At 46.7% G+C, this 21,977-nt stretch overlaps 1 protein-coding gene across 2 annotated transcripts in view; it reads right to left on the bottom strand.

The window, feature by feature from the left end:
* Nucleotides 1-1,813: 1,813 nt before the first annotated feature.
* Nucleotides 1,814-21,977, bottom strand: part of COG2 (component of oligomeric golgi complex 2) — a 41,474-nt gene continuing 21,310 nt past the window's right edge. Inside the window, exons 9-18 of one of the 2 annotated variants that reach the window (XM_082673682.1) lie at nucleotides 19,496-19,622; nucleotides 16,042-16,181; nucleotides 11,744-11,805; nucleotides 10,380-10,531; nucleotides 8,558-8,755; nucleotides 7,629-7,701; nucleotides 7,186-7,328; nucleotides 5,448-5,587; nucleotides 4,031-4,214; nucleotides 1,814-2,483 (exon numbers count right to left, since the gene is read on the bottom strand). In XM_082673682.1, the coding sequence (XP_082529808.1) occupies nucleotides 2,382-2,483; nucleotides 4,031-4,214; nucleotides 5,448-5,587; nucleotides 7,186-7,328; nucleotides 7,629-7,701; nucleotides 8,558-8,755; nucleotides 10,380-10,531; nucleotides 11,744-11,805; nucleotides 16,042-16,181; nucleotides 19,496-19,622 (1,321 nt within the window). In that variant the 3' untranslated portion in view covers nucleotides 1,814-2,381. The remainder of the gene's footprint in view (nucleotides 2,484-4,030; nucleotides 4,215-5,447; nucleotides 5,588-7,185; nucleotides 7,329-7,628; nucleotides 7,702-8,557; nucleotides 8,756-10,379; nucleotides 10,532-11,743; nucleotides 11,806-16,041; nucleotides 16,182-19,495; nucleotides 19,623-21,977) is intronic. The other variant, XM_082673683.1, reaches the window with a different exon arrangement.

Here is a 21,977-nt window from a genome sequence, read left to right as displayed (position 1 = left end):
GCACATGCTTCTAGATGGGAACGTGGCCACCACCCGTCAGGACCCACCACTTGGAGTTAGGGTCTCGAGGGGACAGAAGCATCTGCAAATCAGAACCACAACCATCATGGTGTCTTCTGTAATTCCTAAAACAACTTCAGACGAAAAAGGGTTTTTATTTTCAAAACAGGTGCTGACTACTGGATTCAGAGCTGCCTTTCAAAACAATCCTCCCAGCACATGCCTTCCTGCATCTGACCAATATCTGTGAGGGCCGCTGGGTGCCCAGCTTTGGCTGAAGTCGCCTGGATAGACCTGGGGCAGCCCCACCACGGCGGCCAGAGGACGAGGATGCTTGTGCTCTGGCCTCACTTCCAAAAGCAACCGGCAGGACACTAGCGGACTCGCCGCTCTCCGCTCCGGAGCTCTTTCACAGGTGCGCAGAAGGCTCAGGATGCTGCAAGGATACTCAGGACCGACGTCTTGTGCACCACTTGACACAAAGGATTAACGGGTTAACGGTAGGGGTTGGTTTCTCTTACACATTTCTGCAGCCAACCGTGCGTCTTCCTGGGGTTGCGAAGTGCTTATCCAGTGACAAGGTCATCATCTGACAACTACAGGTCCCTTCAATCTGACGTTCCAGCTGGGCACGAGCCCCGGCCCAAGGACGGCCAGGGAACGCGCCTCACGGCCCCTGAGGGATGTCATCAGATCCCAAACCTGTTACCGACTCAACTCCTTAATTTCTGTTTCCTCACCTGCAAACTGGGAACAACAGTGCTGGAGTTGGAGGGGCTAATAAACTGTATCCCTGTCCACCACGTCCTGGAACAACCGATAAAGGCAAAGCAGCCGGGGAGATGGGGACAGCGCCAGAGCCTATCGCTGACTGAGACCGGGCCACGTGGCTGCCGAGGCCCCGAGGGAGCCCGCGCGATGCGGAGGCAGTGATGCAGCGCGTGCAGCGCACCCCTTTACGCCGAGCTGCAGGCTCGCCTCCTGGCACGAGGCCACGCCCCAACTCCCAGGTGTGCGTGCAGCTCCGGGGCGGCGCCGAGGGGCCGGCTCTTCCCGCCCCGGCCCCTGCTGCCCACGGGCCCAGCACCGCACAATGGGGCACCGGCGCCCGCGGCCAAGCGGGCTCAGCCCCTTAGCGCCAGTCCCTCCCACGGTCTCACTCGCCCTCCTGCGCCTCTGGCCAGCTTCCTAATGTTGCGCAGAGTTAGGACGCCCATCCGTCCAAGGGCGGGGCCCTCCCTGTGGGGAGCGGAGGAGGCCAGAGCGCTGCCCAGCTGCGCCCGCTGCCCTCCTGGTGGCTCCCCTCCCCTCCCCTCCCCCGCCCCTGCTCTGGCTCCGCCGCCCAATCCCCGCTGATGCCTCCCAGGTCTGCTCCCTTAACTCCCGGTCACCCTTCTCCCCCACAGAGCTAACCTTCGACCAGACTGAGCCACGAGGAAACGCAAAGGCAGAGCAGGAGGCGTACCTGCTCTCGCATCATCGTTGGGCTGAAGGGGCCCGTGCCATGGCCCGGCACGAGCGCTCGCACGCGCGTGTGAACCTGCGAACCGACGAACCAGCCACGTGCTTTCAGTACCTCTTTCCAGCACTCCCAACTCTTCTCCCTCCCCGACACGCAGGCATCGGTTACCGGGAAGGTGCGTCGGGTCACCCTCCCCTGGACCAGAACTGCCACGCGCCTGAAGGGAGGCTCTGGGTGGACAGGACCCTGCAGGTGCCAAGAAGAGGGGACGTGTCGTCAGAGGCATGACTGCGGAGGAGCATCTGACTTGTGCGGAATTCACACATTAGAGGTACACAGGATTTGGCAGACTCTTCTTTTATTTAGGAGACTGATCCCCCCGCTGGTTCTTGCTCCTGACAGAGGCCTGGGTGACCTGCACTCTTCCTGAACGCCTAACGGGGGAGGGGGAGCCACCAGGACTGCGTCTTCCAGAAAGTCAGCAAGTGGGCAGTTACTTGCATCGTGGAGAAGGGCGTTTGCACACAGTATGGTCACCCCTCTGCAGCCGGCCACTTCTAACTGCAGGATCAGGGAGACGACTTTTTATATTCATATATATATTTCCTTCAATCATATTTTAGAAATCAGCTCTGCCACGCTAAGATTTACGATAAAAATAAAATAATTTGCTCTGTAAACTATAGTAGAAAGTTTCAAATGTCTTAGTTAAAAACTATCTTCCATACAACGGAAAAAGGCTTTTGTATTCTTTTTGGGTGAAAGAAAACCCAAATACGCTGCGGTGGGAGGCCGTCCTGGTGCGTTGCTGGGACCCTGTGCAAGCGCTTCTTGGCTGCAGGCCGTGAGAGAACAGAGCCGCTTTCTTCCGTGCAGGCGCGAGGCCCGACTTCCTCTCCCCTGGGCTCTTCCAAGATGCTTAAGGCTGCCCCGCCGTTGCCTGGTCCTTCGCAGCGGCAACAAGCTCTGTAAGAGCTGGAAAGCTTCTTATGTCCTTTGTCCGCAGGCCTATCTTTTCGATCTGCAAAGGCCACGGGGATGAATCAAGTTACTGCGATGTGAGCTGAACGTGGAGAAGACCCTTACAAAGAAGGAAACAAAACACGCACCCTCACCTCACCCTCCACGGAACCAGAAAAGGGCAGCTCCCTAGTGACTGGTAGGATATTTCTTCCTTTCAAATAAATGCAGTAAAAAAAAATTTCCTTATTGTAGAATTTATTTCGGGGGGTCATTCTAAGAAGCCAGTGTTAAGTTATCTCAGTGCATTAAATCAGACTCTCACCAGGATAAGAGCCTCTTTTGCGGACTGGAAGAGAAAATTCACACTAAGAGAAATAATAAAGTAATTTTTTAACTGAAGCATTTTCAAAAAACAACCGGCCTGAGACCTTCATTTCTTAGTGTGTCATCCACAAGCCTTTCTTAGAAGCTGATGCAGTCAGACAGCTTTGCACAGCAGCTGCTGTGGATTTATTTCAGTGCCAGAGACGCAGCATGCAGCGTCCCTCCCACCTTAACCCAACAGCTGTCAGGAACTACACGCGCACGCGTGCACAAGCGGACCTGGAAAAACCCAGACAGAGTATCGAGTCTCTGCCGACGTGCTGTGGCTCGTCTGGGGGCTGGGGTCGAGGACTGCCTTTTCCTTCCCTCCTCGGCCCACAACTCTTTTGCTTGTTTGCTCTTCATGTGTCTATAACCAACCTTCCTGCCTGTCAAAAGACTTCTAAGTTTCTCTTGAGAAATAAAGGAACAAGGCAATGGACTTCTGCCAGAATGCATCTCTAAATTCACCCGAAAGGGGAAAAATTTAGATTTTTAGTGATGACCCTGAACCGTATGAAAGAGTGACTAGAAAACAAGGCATCTTCTGATGGGAATGTTATGATCCCACTTTTTCTCTAGCAAAAAGGTCTTCCTTGAGGATCTACTGCTATAGAAAACCTAAGCAGTTGACAAAGCCAGTTTCTGAACACCCCAAAGCTCTGACAGTCTGTGAGGACAGAAGGCCGTGCGCGGAATCCACACCTGCCCCTACGTGACGGTACCTACGTGAATGTCCACACGCCGTGACACAAAAATCTGTGTTTTATAGAAAACCTACAAAACGCAGCCAGGGAAGCAAAGAAGCTGTGCTGAGATATTTTTCAAGCACCGCACTGAGAAGTCAACGGCCTAACTCTTCTCCTAAAGTCAAACTAACAAATATCTCAAAAGACCCTCATCTGGCACCCGTGACGTATCAGGCACGTTCCAGGCAGTGGACCAAAAGGACACCATCTCTGCCCATGGGCACAGCCCCAGTGGCTTCGGGAACATGAATGCCAGCGAGCCAAGAGGATGTCAATTCCCTGGACCTCAAAAAGCCTGTCTTTTCTTTCTCATGTTCCCTAGGGGCCCATCCTCTTCCTTCAAGCGTCTGGGGCCCTGGCCCTCTTTTCCAGCACCGGGAATGGACTCCCGGCTCCTCCCAGCATCTCTGGGCTCAGGCGCACCACCAGCTGGCTGCCAGGCCCTCGGAATGTGGAGTCAGGCCCCCTGGAAGGACGGCGGCGCTCAGGTCACCTGCTCTCCTAAATATGCGACGTCCAAGGCCAACTGCAGCCTGATCTTGTCGTCGTCACTCATGCCGCCGCCACTGGGCCCGGCGGGGGTGGCGGGAGCAGTCCTCCTGGCTTGTTTCAGCCTCTTCAGGCTCTCCTCCATCTTCCTCACGGAGTTCAGGACGTCCGACACGGTCTCATAGTACCTTGAGCACGAGACACACAGACTGGTGAAAGAGACACAACGCCAAACACGCCCGCGAGCTTTGCGGACCAAAACAGGGATTTTTAAGATAAAAATTCAATTCCAGTAAAAAAAAAAAAAAAACAACCAGCCACGGTAAATACTGTTTCTCAAGACTGAAAGAAAAACAGGGTCTTGACTGTCTAGCACTGCATCCTCTCGGAACATAACAACTATGTACATGAATTCTGTCTAAAATTTCAGTCCTGAACACTAAGCGAGAATCACAGGCCAAACTGTCTTTCTCATGTAAAGGGTGAACAGCTGCAGCTCGTTCCCCAATGCAAGGAACAAACTCATTTACCATCAGTTCTAGGAACAGCTCATCTTTTAAAAAGTATTTCAGAACTTTTAAATAAAACTAATTGCCTTTAAATCTTTTCAATATAATTTCCAAATTATAAATGAGTTATATTTCAAAATTTTGTTTACAAGCTGGTTATTTGGCATTTGGAATACATTTCCCCACAGAAACAGTATTATAACTCATTGTTATGTTCTAAGTTAACTCACAAATGCTGCTTAACTCATAACTGGTCGAAAGAAACAAAATAGTACTGCAAAATTAATAATTAAAAAAAATCCAACAATAAAATCAAATAATATACTTTCTGACATAACTCAGCGCTGGATTTGGGGAAAAGTAGGGGGAATCGGAAATGAAGAGATGCTCGACCACAGTGATACTGAACACCTCCCCTGTTCTCATTAGTTTTAGGATTTTGACACCCATCCTTCAGCAGTTGTAATTACACTGCACAATGAGTGTTTTCGCTTCCTTGATTACACGGGTCTCCCCAGCGCAAGTCTGCTGATTACGTGGCATGACTGGAGCCATCATGGACTGACAGAGCTGAAGAGAAAGGACCTGAAAGGAGAAAGCGTGCCTGGACTCGCAGAACATTCCTGCATGAAGCGACGTTAAGGACAGTCCAAGGCAGTGTGCCGGGGGGACTGTGCAATGTGCCTGGGCCCCGAAAGGTGTGTGAGCTGGGAGAGGCCAGGCAGAGCCTTGGGTGGGGTGGAGCGAGCACAGTCGGGGAGGGACTGAGTGCCCGCACCCTGCCTTGTCCAGCGATGAGGCCACTGGATGTTCTTACTACCTTATCTACAAGCAGCCTGTGATGGTCCCAGTGATGTCTGACTTAGGGCTTTTCTAAGCAAGTCCAGAATAGTCCGCTTTTAAGTTACTTACTTATGCGTGCTGTCAGAGAGAGCGCCTTCTAACCACTGCTGAATTGTGGCTTGTTTGAGCTTATCCTTGTGCTCGCTCTGAAGCTGGTGCAACGGCTTCAGAGCACTGTCCACATAAGAGGAGGCTGTCGTTGGCACCTCCTGGAATAACGTTGGTAGGGGTTAAAGATGAACAGAAAAAACAAAAAAAGAAGAAAGAGAGTAAGTTACCCAAACCTCACGTTCAAAAGGGCATTACGCAGGTACCAGTTCTGAGACACATACAAGCGTTGTCCACAGAAAGACCCCTGGAGACCAAGAGGGAGCCGTGGAGAGACAGCCGGGGAGGACGATGCCCGGAGCGACTGGACTCAGGCTCCCTAACCTGCTGTCCACACAGATCACCTGGCCACCCCGTTAATTCCGGGTCTGATTCGGTGTGTGTTGCAGGGAGGGGAACAGGGCCAAGTTTTGAGATGGCACATTTCTAACAAGCTCCCACCAGCGACCGTCCGCTGCTGGCCAACAGACCACCACGTGAGAGCTTAGGATCTAGGGTGTCTGACTTTTCTTAGTTTTGGTTTCTTCATCCGTGAGTAAGGACACGGACGCTCACTCTGTAGGACTAATGAGGGTATAAAGTCTTTAGCACGGTGTCTGACCTAAGATGCAAGCGCTCGGTAAATGTAACACCCCGTTGAAGAGAAAAGGAAAAGTTGCTAGATTCCTAAAGGAAAAGTAATGAATTTGGCAAAATAAAATAGGTCTCTCCCACTTCAGACCAGAAAATCGGGAGATAAGGTACTCTTGCTAGAAATGGGAATTCTGCTGGAGTGTCCCAGATTTTAAAAGGAAAAGGAGAACATCCCCAGCGGAGGTGAGCTGGGTCTCAGCTCAGCACTCAGCCCAGCCGCTCGCTGCACCCAGAACACGGGCAGGGCGGGACGAGTAACCCCGACAGCAGCAGACCAGACAGCAGCAGACCAGGCCGCAGGCTCAGCGCACAACAAAGACGCGGCCCCGCCCAGGCGTGTCTGTAGGAACTCCGGGATGTTCCAAAGGAGCACAATGCTGCAGGAGGTTCTCACAGTTCCTGAGAATAATTTCAGTTGTAAATGGCCTAAAATCCAACTATCCAACTGGGAGAAAAGAAAATCTAGAGGGAAAATAAGTGAGAACTGACAAGAATGAAATGAGCATAAATAAACGCATGAAAATGGGAGTTCAAGAGGGAAAATTAAGACGCTGGTAAAAACAAATCCCCCCAAATCCCCATTCTACAAAGTGAGGACACAGAACTCGACTCTGAACACCAGTGTGAGCTTAATTTTTCACCTTATAAATGCCTTTAATATTTTTTAATGCAGCTTTTTTTTATACCTTACCTAGTAAAAGACAGGAGAAAGCAGGTACTTCCAATGACAATATAAAAGAAATAAGGTAAATTCAAATCTTTTCAAGTATAAGATATGAAGACCAAAACAAGGGTCGGACTTAAAAGTATTCTATTAAAATGCTTTCTTTGAAGATACGGTTTTTCCTTAAGGCCAGAAGTCCGTGCTGTGCAAGTCCAACTACCTCAGTTGTGTCTGTGCCACATCTACTGAGGAGCCCCCTTCTCACGAATAGGGTTTCTCTCCAGGAGGCGGATTCTCCCCCCGAGCACCTATTTCTGTCCCTCGCCTAACCAATTCCTCCCTCTCTGGCCTTCCTGATATATATTTCCCAACCTCGAAACCCTTTTCAGTGAGGGCACTGACCTTGTTGGTTCTTCGGTACAGCCTGGGAACCTCCAGGGCACTTTTCAGGTGACTGAAGCAAGACTCACTCAAGTCCTGGGTGACTCTGTCACTCAAGGCAGGCACACAGGCAGACAGAGATAGCCGGGAGTCCTCCAGGGCTGCTGCACAGACAGAAGCATGTGTTTAATCACACTATCCAGGCCCAGGGGTGAATTCTATTTTAAACACCGTCAACATATTTAGAGAGCATACTACACCAAACCAAATCAAATCAGATCATTAGAATTAAACAAAATGTCTCATCCAAGGAAGTTATAAACACAGAACAGAATACAGAAACCACCAAGGACTTACAACTAGAGAAGAAAATGGTTAGTTAAAATTTATCCTACGGTCTCTAAAATTCTATTGTAAATTATTTCTTATTCAAAGATTTGCTGAATCTAAAGATTCATTTTTACCTGAGATAGAAGAAAAATTCTTAAAGCCAATCACTTCAAGTTTTGGCCTGATTGTTTCCAAGAGCTCTGGAAGCTGAAATAAATATGCACTTTATATATTCAGTTACTTTTTATAAATCAAAGGAAGAGTCAATTCTTTATGCATCTACGAACTCTAGAATATTATTAATGAACAATAAAACTAAACTCAGAACTTCCAGTGGTTTTCATCAGAAGAAAACAAAATTCCTAATTAATGCTTTCACTATGAAAGAATCCAACAGCATGGAAAATAGCATTTTCACGGCTATTAACAGACCCAGAAAACATGCAAAATCCTTTTCTATTCTGCAGCTCTCCCCAGTACCAAAAAAACACATGGTAAAGACCACGTTTTTGCTCCAAACATACAATATCTGTCCAAGCACCACAAAATATTCAAACTTGAGAAAAGCAGAATTGCATATCACAGCGCTTAAACACACTCATCCCACAAAGTTCTGTTAATGGTAAAAGCAAGAACATGGAATCTATTTGGAGAAAACAGGAAGACGTGTTAATAGGTCAGCACTTTCAAAGTATAACTGAAGATTACATATTACCCTGAAATACTGGGCAAGTGAATTAGAAACGATTAAAATCCAACCACTAAAGGTCATGCCTGCACAGAGTAAGCGGAGCTAATGCAAGAAACGGCGGTGCCTGGCGTGCTGCTAGACTGTGGCGTCACTGCTGAAGGGAAGCCGAGGCTCCGGGCTAGCACGTCCTAGGCGGGACTGGCAAGCACGGGGGAGCGAGCACGCCGGGCAGGGAAACGAGAGCAACACCCAGAAGCGAGGTGAACGGACGTGCTCTCAGGGTGCTCTGGACCCACAGTTCTAAGCCCCGTGAGGCCAGCCGCTGCAAACATTGAAGCCGGTACTTAGAACTCCTCCGGGACACAGGCTCACCTGCTCCTGAAGCCTGTCCAGGTCTGCGACCACGTAAACAAGCTGAGTGCTGGAGACGGGGACGACGGGCTTCGTCTCGGAAGGGCCGCTTCCTCGGTCTTCGCAGTTTCCTTGGGCGACGGAAGGATCTTTGCTGCCGGTTCCCGAAGGCTTTCTAATATCCTTGGCACTTTCATTAGAGATGGGCCTGAGTAAAAGCTGAACAAAAGGGTTTCAACGATTAAATGTTTCCACCAGCAAGACACATGCGCACTTATACAGGTCAGTGCCTCACCATAAAATGTCAGCTGTCTACAAAGGATCCCGTGAAAGTTTACTCACGACAAACACCACAGCCCTCTCCCCAGGCAGGCGTGGAAAACAGAGAAACAGGACGAACTGCAACCCCCTGTGCATTTCCCCTCCTTAGGTAACAGGCAGAAATGAAACCACAGGCCCCTAAGCTAAAGGAAAATTAAGATGTGGAACACCATAGGTTTTAAAAAATTAACTAACTGCTTAAGGTAAATAATGTACGGTATCTGCTTAATAAATTTATCATCATCATAAGGGTAAAAAAATCAAAATCTAAACCTTAATTATGCTTCAAATAACACAAACGACAGAAGTGTTCTTTGCATAATGGATTTTTGCTACAAGGGGAAAAAACCTATGAGACGTGCACTGCGATCGAGAAAAGAACGGAATATTCTGGATGTGAGAAGAACTGCTGGCTAGCATCTTGCTTGGGCGTGGCGTAGCAGGCCCAGGCCTAACAGAAGTGTACCAACCCGACCGTGCCCAGGAACGGCACGGTCTTCGTGAACAGTTTCATGGAGCACGGTGGTCTCCTGAGACCCCTCTGAGCAGAGAGAGGCAAAGGTGGAGGAGGAAAGGAACTGCCGTGGAGCGCCCCTGTCTGCCAGGCCCCTTGGTTATCAGTTTGCTGGTCAAACCTCTCTCTACTCCTCACGACAAGCACAGACAGAAGCTGTTTTCCTCCTTTACAGATGAAGAATCTGAGACTCAATTTCCCTAAGACCACGAAATTAGATAAGGAGTGGCAGAGCCAAGGTCTGACGCTGTCACAAGCCTGCGCTCTTTCCGCTGAGACCCTCTGCTCCAGATGACAGAGTGCTTTCCTCTCCATGGATGAGGCCTTCCTCGTGTCGTCTTCCCTAAGCTTCTGCTCACATCTCTTTTATACTCATCACCTTGCCGTGGCCGGGGGGTGCGTCTGTCACTGAGCTGTCCGTGCAGCAGGCATCTCTGAGACACGGGCGCAGGGCCTGGCGGGGCTGGGGGCTCAGCAGGGGACCACACGAGTACTCCCGTGGCTTTACGCACAATATCTAATAAACCATCAGAGGCGTGCGGACGCTTAATGCATCCAACTACTACTTCTGAAATGGAGGGAAGGTTAATTAATTTTACTACCTTTTAATCTCAACCACTTGGAGTTTTTACACTTCCAAAGACTAGGTACTAACGTACGCCTTTTAAAAATCATTTTCATTAGAATCATTTCATTAGAAATTTTCATTTCTGTTTTAGTCTGGAGGCAAAGATCCTGGTTTTCAGAAGGGAAAAGTGAGGTGGCCGGTGAGGGCTTTTCCAAACGACAAACCACTGACCACGTGACAGCAGACGCCCCTCGAGGCCACACGCACGAGTGAAAAGGAAACCCAGAAGCGAAATTGGGTAGCAACTGAGAAGCTGGCCTGCAGTCCCCGCATCAACGTCTCATGACAACACGGCCTTTAAGACTCTCAGCACGCTCGGCTCCACCCATCTTTAATTGGTTTCAGCCTCGATTAGGGATGAGCCACCCGCCAGCCCTCACCTCCTTGACAAACACGGAGTACCGTGCGAGAATCTGCAGAGTGAGTCTCCACAGACGATGCACCAGCAACGGCAAGAACATCTGGTCAGACCAACACCTCTGCAGGCTGCTCCACGTCCTGTGAGAAGCCAAGAGGCAATACGAACTTCCAGCTAGACAAAAAACATACGGTTAAGGAATCTCAGCTGAAGGGCCAACGGCTAAAATCTTCCACGTACACCCCAAGGGTGAAGGCAGCGGCCTTCTTGTCAGCAAAGCTTTAGGGAGGTCCTTCTACTTTTACATGGCTCCCCCTCCCAGGCATCTGACAGGCATTAGACATAAGCGGCGTTCAGAATCGCCAGCCAGCAGACACTTCGTACCAGATCAACAAGCACAAGCTGGAGAGGCAGCCACTGGCAAGGGTTTCACCTTCGGTTCTGAATTTGTCCTGTCTTCTCCTTCTCTCCTGAATACGCTATTTCAACACAGGATGTCGATTACATATGGCCATTTTGGGCAAAAACAGCTGGAAACTAACTTTGAGGCTGAAAGAGTGCAGTTTAGATGGAACTTGGCTGCACGAAAGGGAGCAGAAAGCGGAGTGGAGCTGCCCCAAGACCCTTGCGGCTATAGGAACAGCCACCTACTAGGTGAGTGGCCACCGGGCATGGCTACAACGTGACACAGGTGAACGAGGCTGTAGGGATGCAAATGATGCAAACGTGTCTGCAAAGTGTATCCTAACCCCGGTCACCTGCGCACTGTCCCAGGACTGGCCCAAGGGCTCTGGAGGCCCGGGGCAAGGAGCCCCCGCTGTGAGCCATCGCCCCCCACCCCCCCTCCCGCCCAGAGGGAAGGCCACCCTGGTCCTTCACCTCAGCTTCGGAGAGAAGTGGAGCGTGGCCACTTGGCTACAAAAAGGGCTGCTCCCTTAAGCACAGCAGCAGTTATATCCCCTTGACACGTTATACTGAGGAATGAAAATGAGGTCTCCTTCCTGTGTTCTTAAAGCAGCGTTTTTATCATCTCTGTACAGCAAGAAGCTCTATAAACCTTTTTTTTTTTGCGGTACGCGGGCCTCTCACTGCCGTGGCCTCTCCCGTTGCGGAGCACAGGCTCCGGAAGCGCAGGCTCAGCGGCCATGGCTCACGGGGCACGAACCCGTGTCCCCTGCATCGGCAGGCGGACTCTCAACCACTGCGCCACCAGGGAAGCCCTATAAACCCTTTTTAAAAAAAGGAGTTAAAGTACACCTTTGGGTCTAACTTACTGGAAGACAGGAAAAGGTGAAAGAGCCCCCAGGGTACTGAGGTCCCCAAGATGACTTGGTGAGCCTACTTAACTCAGTGACAGCCTGTCATTTGTCACTTTGAGGAAGTTACCTGGTGCGTCTTCCAGGACATCTGTAAGTGCTGCTTCTAAGGATCCCGCTATTTCTCTAAATCTGAGAGAAAAACAAGAGTGTAAACTGTTGTTTTCTCTGCTGCAGGCGGCTGTCCCACCCATCCTCCCCTCTCCCCACGAAACAGGACCTTCCTCCACTGGCTTGTTGGTGAGGCCAGCACTGTCAGAGATGCCGCACGAGCCCTGATGCCTGTTCTCCAGACTTTTTTTTACCAAGCAGGAAATAAACGTGTCTCAATTAATCCAGTAGGAAGCCATTTCTGGCAAGTCCCACCAGCTATAATCAGGTAATCACTTCAAGGCCGCAAGACTGGTTTTTCCAATCCCCTTACATCAGCCCTATCAGAAGAAAGTGAATGTCCCCCAAACTAAGAAATGAGAAAGCTGTATTCTGTGTCTTTGATCGCAGCTTGAGAAAGATCACTGAAGGTAGAGGCAGTTACACCAGAACAGCTCTCTGCCTGGCGCTCCTCGAACATCTGCTGCCCTGCTGCCGGTCTCTCACGTTGCCATGGTAACTGGCCCGCCGGCCCCGAGGCTCAAGATCTGCTTCCTGATGGGTTTTCTTTTTCCTCTGCTGGCCCACTTGTGCCCTCATACCATCCTGTCACAGACTTCTATTTTAATGACTAGTGTGGACACATTTTTATGACTCTGAAATGAAAACTTTGTGTGTGTGCGCGTGTGTATTTCCTTAACTAGCTGCTTACGTAGCATCTTTCTTCCCAACTATATAGCTCTTCCATCTTCATACTTTCTTTACCATACACTCTTCTGTCACCTGCTAGTTCCTTTGCTAGCAATAAATTCTGACACATGCTTCAATTTACTGAAGTCGTAATTCTGGTTTTTGGATAGCACTCACGTGCTTTTTAAAAGCAGTTCAGAGGCTGGTTTTCAGGAGTAAAAGCACTTCACACAAGGAGCAGCCACCCCGTCCGCCACAAAGGTGCGAGTGGCTGACAGCGGAGGACTCTGGACCGCCCTGGCCACTGGAGCTGGCCGGTGCCTGCAGCGTCCCTACACCACAGGGAGGGAAAGGACTCGCCCTCTGCCCTGCGAAAGGCTAGTCTCTCCAAGCAGCAGAGAGAGGCAGAGAGAGAGCAAGTGATAGAAGGCAAGCGGGGAACAGAAGAGAGCGCCGGGGCCCAGCGAAGGAGGCGGTGGCCCCGAGCACAGTGAGGACGGGGAGGGGCTGCCCCGCAGTGGAGGGAGCAAACCAGCACCTGCGTCAGCCTCAGACCCTCAGCCCACCTTTCCTCCAAATCCGCAAAACACGGAAAAGGCCTGACAGCTAACACAGCACCACTTACAACGGGAACACCAGGCCCCAAGGAAGGGAAGGGCCTGTAAACGTGCAGCACATCCATGCTGAGCGCAGCATGAAGAGAGGTCAGCTCACAGCTCTGCAGCCATGGGAAGAGCAGGTATAGTTCAGTGTAAGGAAAGACACGGGATAAAATTACATGTACGTCTGTGACAGTTCTGATGAACACACAAACGAGAAAGTGCAAGAAAAATGCAGCAGACCCGACACCAGTGCATTTCACACAGACGTGCTGACTGCGTGGGACCAGCTGTTGGACCCTTGAAAGGAAAGCTGTCTATGTCACGTGACCCAGCTGTCCCCTTAGCCCCAAGGGCCAGGAGCCCAGCACCAGCCCCTGGCACAGCCTTGCTGAGCAGTAGCTTCCAGGATTGAAGTGATACGTTATACTTCTTAGAAAAGAAACAAAGTGAGATGTTACTTTGGTGGAATTTGAAAAGTTGTGCTGTAGTCTTCATGTGTATATGGGATGCTATTCTACTCTTGATAGGAGATTTGTAAGAAAGGCAACCCAAATACAAACACTCCCAAATTCTTACATTTGGGTTTGGGGAGGGTCTGGAGACGCACTTCCCAACGCATGTCTCTACTTCGCGCAGGCACACACTTGCGGAGGGTGGAGGGAAAGGAAGGTACGTTAGTGCCACACGGACTCCATGTCATAAAGGAGCTACGCCATGCTCAGCGCGTGCTGAACGTGACAGACACAGAACACACATGTGACCGTCCTGGGAGCATATAACATTCTTGCGAGATTTCAATTAAAAAAGACCTAACGCTTTGCCTGTGGCATTTAAAGGGCGACCAGCCCAGTTTCCAGGCAGCCACTGATTCGCTACCATTTGAGACTGCTCTGCACACGTGTACATTTAATCTCTTCCTATGAGAAACGGAGTCCTAACCCTACTCCGATACTCCTGTAAGAACAAATGAAGCGCAGACACAGTAGGGTACCAGGGGCAGGAGGGGTGCACAAGTGCTCACAGAACGGTGTGTGTGGGCCAGGGCTGCCTTTTTCCTGAAGGTGATGGGGATGCAGGCATAGAGTCAGACCCGGGAGCATCCACCTGTTACTGAGGGTGCAATATTAATACTTCTTCCTAGAAACATGTCAACACATCATCACCCCACTGGCTTTAGGCTTACTTTAAATGACCCTGAGGTGAATCAGGTAACACTACAACTCTGACCCCAGCGGTGTTCGCAAAACATTCTGTCATCCCTCAGAATAAACAATCTAATGCCTGATAAAAATCAACAGAACGGTGTCCCATAAAGTATTACTTGAATTTATTTCTTAAACAGAAAAGCAGATGTATTGAAAGTTATGAAGTTCCACACTGCATAACTCAAACGTAATTTTTTTTTAATTTTATACATTTTAAATAAGACTGTTTACAAAGAAAAGTTAACCAATCCCTTTGAATGCTATGGCTAAAATCTGCTGAAGGTGAAAACGTCTTTCAGGGAACTGGCTGAGTTCCGACAGAGTTTAAGGCTCAATCACCAGCTTTGAGAGAACGTATAATGAGAGGAGAACCTGCCGAGGCCGGGCTGTGCCGCCCCTGCGGGGCCCAGAGCTCCAGGAAGCAAGGTGACAGTGCAAGATTACCAAGCATGGGGCCCTGGGGTCTGGGGAAAATGACTAGAAAAGAGGGGTTCGGAGGCAGTAGACGGGAGCATGGGCTGATGGCATTGGATATCTAAAGCAATCTAACTTTGAACCTGGACTACAAAAGACATGGGACAGTTGAAACATTATTTCTCTACTGCAGTCTTATGCTATAAAGTGATGCTTCACCATTTAAAATTCTTCTCACAAACCAAAAGGGCTTCTTGCCCTGGCTTAGTTTTCATCATCACGTAACGACTACTTCCCATGCAGTCCATGAGTATCTTACACAAAAAAAATCCTTAATTTCCTACCTACAGGATAATGTAACCTTGAAAAATTAAGCATAAAACCCAGTATTGTGTGTAAAAGGGCATTTACTAACAGTCTGACGGCTACGATTTCACTATCAAAAGATGATTACATACATTCTCAATCATGGCGAGTAATTACAAATCAAGGTATCTAGTTCTTAGTATATCTCCCTCTGTAATTATTCCTTAGAACCCTGGGGAAGGACTGCATCATAATTAATGAAAACATCCAACAATTTAAACAAAAAGCCTGTCTTGAAAGAGCATTCTAGCTCAAATGCTCTCGTTAACGCCGTTCTACGGAGGAGCTTACTGTGATCTCACTCAAGAGAAGCTGCACAAATGGCTATTATCACCTATTCTTCTAAGGGAACACATACTGTTAAGAATTTATCCTAAATTCCCCCAAACAGTCTACAGAACCACTTACTGACACAGGTGATATTATGACATCTGGAAGAAACGTGTCAGCGTTTTCCAGAATAGAGAGAAAAAATGTCACAAAGTATCGTAAAGGAATCCAAACCAATAGGTAGAATTACGATCAGGTGCTAAGACGGAATCAGCTACAGAGACCACTTTAAGAGAGAACATTTCTCCCGCCTCCCTCTGAGGACAAAAAATGTTCCCGATGAGCAAAACAACAAATGCAGGGTAGGTCTGCTATTTGAAGCAGGTGATGAGAGAGGAAAACGGGGAGAAAGAGCTGCCAGGTGACCCGCTCTTCCTGTCTCTTCAGGACGAACAAGGACGTAGCACGTGGGAATGAAGCCAGGCCTGGTCTAGCTCACTCTGAGTCTAGTGTTCTCAGCTGTCTAATGACCAAGGAGTAAGACTTATCTTTCTGTCATACAAGCCAGAACTTTGGCAATCACGATACTTCTGTGCACTTCCACTCTACATTTTGTTTCCCAAAGAACAGTATGATGATCAAGAAGGGGCTGTTAGCTGGAGCCAACATACTTAACTGGTGCTCAAATTCTGTTTTAGAAGGGTGGAGGTGGGGGGGGGTAAATTACTGACCTTATTTGAAAATACACAGGCAAGTTCCACTTATTATTGAAGCTGTGATAGGCGGGATGTGCTCTTAATCTTTTTACACTGGCCTGTGATCCACATTGCCGTTCAAATGTTCTTACAAAATCCATACTTATGGTATATTTCTAAAATAAGAACAAACAGGTGGCATTTTCATTTCAAGTGAACTAACCAGAACTGGGATCATATAGCGAAAAAAGCTGTAATCAAGATAAAGATCAACACACAGAATCATAGTTTCTGGATCTGATAAGGACCTTATGGGATCTTCCTTCCAAGGTCCCCGCTTAAAGATCAAGTAATGCCCAAAGAGGTTCTGTGACGTGCTCAAGGTCCTAGGTGGCAAGCCCGTCAGGAGACCCAGGCATCCTAAGTCCAGTGGTCTTTAAGCGACAGCTCTCCCCCATCTTCTAGGGCACCCCTAACCCAGTCCATTGGAATCACAAGAGATTGCAGATTAAGTGGTATAATTTTCATTGCCTCTCCAGAAGAAGAAGTAGAAAATTTTAAAAAGGAAAGAAAGACTCAAACCATGTGAGTAATTACATCCTTTTTATAGATGGCACAGCGTGAAGATTGACAGGAGGAATCTAAAAACACCATTAAGAGCAGAAGCTAACACTTACTTAATATTTATCATCCTCACACAGTGCTTAAAATTGTCTTTCTTACTTTAACCCAGAAAACTGCCCTACCCGGTAACTACTTTTATATCATCCCCTATTTTATAAATGACGCTTCCTCTTCTGCTTAGGCTCAGAGAGAATTTACCCAGAAACAAAGCAAGGAAATAGGGGAAACAGAACCCTCGCCAGTCAGCAGTGCAAAACTGCAGTTGCACATTCCTTCGGCAAGGGCTCTATTCCCCAGTCCCCAGGCTCTGGGGAGGACACTGCAGGACTGCCCATGTACTTCTCACTAAGAGGGACTCTGTTCTGGGTCACCAAACCAATCACCTGAATATGATGATGTCTGTGCTTATGTGGGAATTTTAGTGCAGTAACACTACCACAGGTGTTCAATTTCTTTCAACTGGTTTTGAGCTACACTTACTGAATCCCCTGAGTGTGGTCTACATGTGTGGAGTTGAGACAAAGAAAGGTATTACTCATCCTTTTTGGGATAAAACTATACCCCTGCATATAATGGGTGTTGAAAAAATACAAAAATATTTTTCTCTTCACAAAAGCATGTCCCATTAAAACTGAAAGCTGAAAGCATTTCTTGCAAGAAATGTTTGTACCCGCAAACGTTAAGTATTGGTTTAGAATTCTAAAGTCGACACTCTAGCAGAAAGCTTCGTTTCTGAGCTGAAAAATCTCCTGAGCCTAACACGATCAAAATGATTCTCTAAAGAGGAATGAAAAGGGTCTTAAACTGCTAATGCTCAAGACCTCATATTGTTCAGCACACTGTAACACGGGCCAAGAGAACAGATCGGTGGTATTTCTGGGACAATAAAGCTCCCAGTTTGTTGTCTTCCCTGTTTTGAAGTCTACCAGGCCCCAGGCTCACCACACTCACCTTGTGCCTCTCTACACTTTAAAAATTAATAAGCAATTTGACCAAGCAGAGTTAGAAAAAGAAGCAAACAGAACTTCTAGAAACGAAAATAAGGGTAAATTGGAAACAGGTGAAAAGGAGTTTAGACAAATCTGAAGAAGGAATCAGTGAACTAGGAGAAAAGTCCCAAGAAATTACCCAGAATGAGCACAAAGAGACAAAAAATTAAAAAGTGAATTCAGGAAACACAAAGGATAAAGTGAGGAAGTCTAATCAAAAGTTCTAGAAGAAAATAATAGAGGAATGAGAGAAAAGCACACTGAAGAGTTAATGAATAAAAATGAGACAGAGCTGATTAAAAACCACCAATCCTCAGATCCAGGAAAGCCAACAAATCCTAAATACGATACAGAAAAAGAAGCCCACACTAGATTCCCATAATGAAGCAGCACACTAGAGTCGCAGGCAAGATCTGGGAGAGACGGCATGATGACTGCAAAGAAACAACAGTAACTATTTTCATGACGGAAGTCAAGAGACAATGTTCAAAGTGCAGAGAATTCTACTTCCATCAAAACTACCTTTCAAACACAAAAGGTATAAAGTTATTGTCAGACATACAAACTGAGGGTTTATCACAAAAAAGTGAAACTTATTATCAACAGGCCCTGCTAATAGATGAATTTCAGGAAGAAGGAAAATGATCCAAGAAAAAAGGTCTAACATCCAAGAAGGAACAGGAAGCAAAGGAAATGATAAACACGTGGAATAATTCTGAGAGGAGAACGATGACCACGTAAAACAATAAAAATAACGCCCAATTTGGGGGATAAAAAAAATCAAAATAGAAATAAGACCCTGGAAACAGTAATAGATACGATGGAATGGGGCGACTGGCATCAAAGTCCTCGAAGATCCCTGTGCTGTTTGGGGGGCTGAAGAACACCAGTGAGCTTTAGATTCTGTTAAGTAACCACTAAGGTTACTTAATACATCAAGAAATAAAGGGTAGAACTTCCAAATTAGTAGAGGGGAAAAACAGAATAAATGAGGCAAACAAATCCCCAAAAGTCCAAAATACAGAGAAGGCGGAAAAGGAAAGAAAAAAAGAAGGGAGAAAGGAAAGGAAGGAAGAAAAATGGGACAAATAGGAAGAACCAAAGAAACCCCAAATATATCAGTCACTACGATCATTGTAAATTTAACAAATTACCTAAGCGAAAGACAAAGATTGTCATGTTGAATAAAACAATCAAAAACCCAAAAATCAAAATCCAGAGCAGGAAGGAGAGGAGAGGCACCGAGGGGCTGAGCAACACGAGTACTGAGCAGGGGAGCTGGGCACGGACTCAGGCCACCTGGCCGAGAGCCTTGATTCTTCTCCAGGACACTACGTACTGTCTTTAAAAAATGGTACAACGGAAAATTAACATACGAGTCTACTGAAATATCAACCGTGAAGTCTTTTAAATGATTTTTTTTTTTAAAAATGAAAATATCGAGGCCTCCTAATCTTTCCAATTATAGAGGACACTTACATATTGCATTTTAAAATCCAATCCAATCCTTCGTTTTCCTTCAAAACGGTACGGTAGATATCTACAAACTTAATTTTTCATGGAAAACAACTGCAAACAGCCTTGTTTTTAATGGTCCTTAGGATCTTTTTAAAAACTAGAATATTCAGATCTAGTCCCAATTGCATCTAGACTGAATTTTACTTTACATTCTAAAAAATATTCTTAGTCCTTGAAGTTATCAGAGACTATCTATGACTTGAATAAAACAGTGCGTGTTTTAAGGTAAATGCTTGCTATGTAACTCAGACTGTGGTTTTTCCTAAAACCACAGAACCAAGACTGTGCAGAAAAGATACGATTATCCTAAAGTCTCAGGTTAACATCTTCAAGAATCAAGACGATGGAGGAAAAGGTACCTGGTGAAAGGCATCGGGATTCCCAGCATTAAAAAGTGAGGGCAATTTTTCTTCTAATCCTCGTACTATTTCTGGCCAGACAGAATTCACCAAAAAATCATATCCGGGAACAGTATTGCCTTTTTCACTGTAAGATAAGAGGAAAATTTCAGTCAAATACACCAGAATCTTCTACTTCCAAAAAGCAAAATTCCACTGTGGTGCTTTTATTAAAACAGAAGTTCCTCAGCCTAAAATTTATTTCAACCTTTTTTAAAAAACGATATCTGTCAATTAGTTTGTTCTTAGACCCAAACTTCTATTTCACTCCTTGATCTCATTCTCACCTTGAACCTGACACATCCTCTGTGTCCTGACTCCTACATCTATCTATGAAGTAGTAAGCAAGCTGGGGTCAAGGATAATGGAAAACGACACCAACTTAACTTGGCACAATTTTCTCCCCTAAAATGGGCTACCATGTTTATACTCTGTCTTGAAAAAGAAGCAGTTTAATACCACAGGAAAAGGAGTCTTTGTGGGACTTCCCTGGTGGCGCAGTGGTTAAGATTCCGCCTGCCAATGCAGGAGACACAGGTGCGAGCCCTGGTCCAGGAAGATCCCACACGCCGTGGAGCAACTAAGCCCGTGCGCCACAGCTACTGAGCCTGCGCTCTAGAGCCCACGAGCCACAACTACCGAGCCTGAGCGCCGCAACTACTGAAGCCCGCGCGCCTAGAGCCCGTGCTCGGCAACAAGAGAAGCCACCTCAATGAGAAGCCCGCGCACCGCAACGAAGAGTAGCCCCCGCTTACCGCAACTAGAGAAAGCCCGCACGCAGTAACAAAGACCGAACGCAGACAAAAATAAATAAATTTTTTTAAAAAAAGAAGAATTATGTTACATCTACTCTGCCTGTGCTCTGTAAATGGAACAATAATGCCTACAGGACAGCACATATATTTAAAAAAAAAAAGAAAAGCAGTCTTGTATTCAACCTTAACACCACTCAGCTCTAAAGCACTATACATCACGCTAATTGCCCAATTACTAACAACTTCAGCTATCCCTAAGATTACGCTCAGTTCTAAAGCTCTATGACTATTTTACGTAAAATCTCGATCACAAATCTTAATACAAAAAACTGATAACGGTAATGTTTTTTGTGTGTTTTTTGTGTGTGCATGCTTTATTCTGCATTTTTAGCCAAAAGGCTGGACTCTGGGTTTCTAATTCACAAACTTAGATGAGAGACAACACTGAGATAAAAGCATGCACTTGGGAGCCAGAGTACATGAGTTCAAATCTTGGGTCATTTAACTTCTCTGTGTTTTGGTTTCTTCATCTTCAAAACAGGGATGATAATGATACGTACCTCACAGGGTCATTATATGGATTAATATTTGTAAAGCATTTAGGATGGTGCCTAGCATACAATAAGTGCTATGTTAATAGTGGTTAAATACACAAGTACATAAACAAAAAAAGCAGGTTCCTTAAGTTTCTCTTGAACTTAAAGACCTGTAAGTAGCTTTAAGCAACACCATCTCACCGATCGACCCACTTTGACTGCTCCGTTATTGATATGCTCTATATTAAGATAACTGTCTTTAAAATTGATCATCCATGCAATATACGGTCTCATTTTTTTAGCAAAACGGGGAGTTGTGTAGCTAAGTGGTGATAACAAATTGGCATTTAACATTCTGATAAGTATTAAAAATAAACAGTAAAAAGTTTTCATAATTTTCCTGCTTAGCAGAAACTATCAAGACAAATAGCTTATTCAGCTTTACTGTTCAGAAAGAGCTATCAGATAATCTCATTCTATAATAGGTAGGAATTGATGAGAAATTACTGGTGGGATTGGAGGAGGGTCCAGGAGGGAAAGAAGATGCCTGTGTCCCACATACCCAATTCCATGTATCATATCATATACTTTTAATCATAATAAGAAGTAGCTCTATTAAGGTATCGGAAGAAAGAAGGAACAGAATTGAAGATTTTAAAATACAAATGCACATAATCTGAACAACACTGAAGGACAAGATCACCTCATTCCCAAAGTAAATGTCTAACTAAAGCCCCAAAGAGAAAACTTAAATCTGTGAGATCAACAGTTAGAAAAGCTAACCCACATTCTTCGGAAGATAAATCTTGAACGTCGCTGGTGTCCCCAGCTCTAAAGGGCACCTGGAGGCAGAAGCTGAGCAAGGGAAGGTGAGGAGTGGCGGGACGACGGGGCCTCAAGCAAATGCAGATGGCCCACCAAGGTGCAGTTTAGATTCCTCAGATTTCTGAGGCGTCTGCATGAATTCTGCCACACTGAAAACCACGGAAAAGAGCACGTGAGGCTCTGTAACTTGACATTTCAGGACCAAGACTAGGCCTGTCAAATCTAATGACTGGTTGTTTCATAACTGTGGCTTCTTTAAATTTACCCCATGACTTCTATTAAATTCTTACCCCAAATCCAAATCCAACTAAATCTTCATGGTTACTA

This window comes from Grampus griseus (genome assembly GCF_964374135.1).
Source record: "Grampus griseus genome assembly, chromosome: 16".
Classification (NCBI taxonomy): Eukaryota; Metazoa; Chordata; class Mammalia; order Artiodactyla; family Delphinidae; genus Grampus; species Grampus griseus.
Note: the sequence above shows the minus strand (reverse complement) of the source record. Positions and strands in the feature narration are given on the sequence as shown.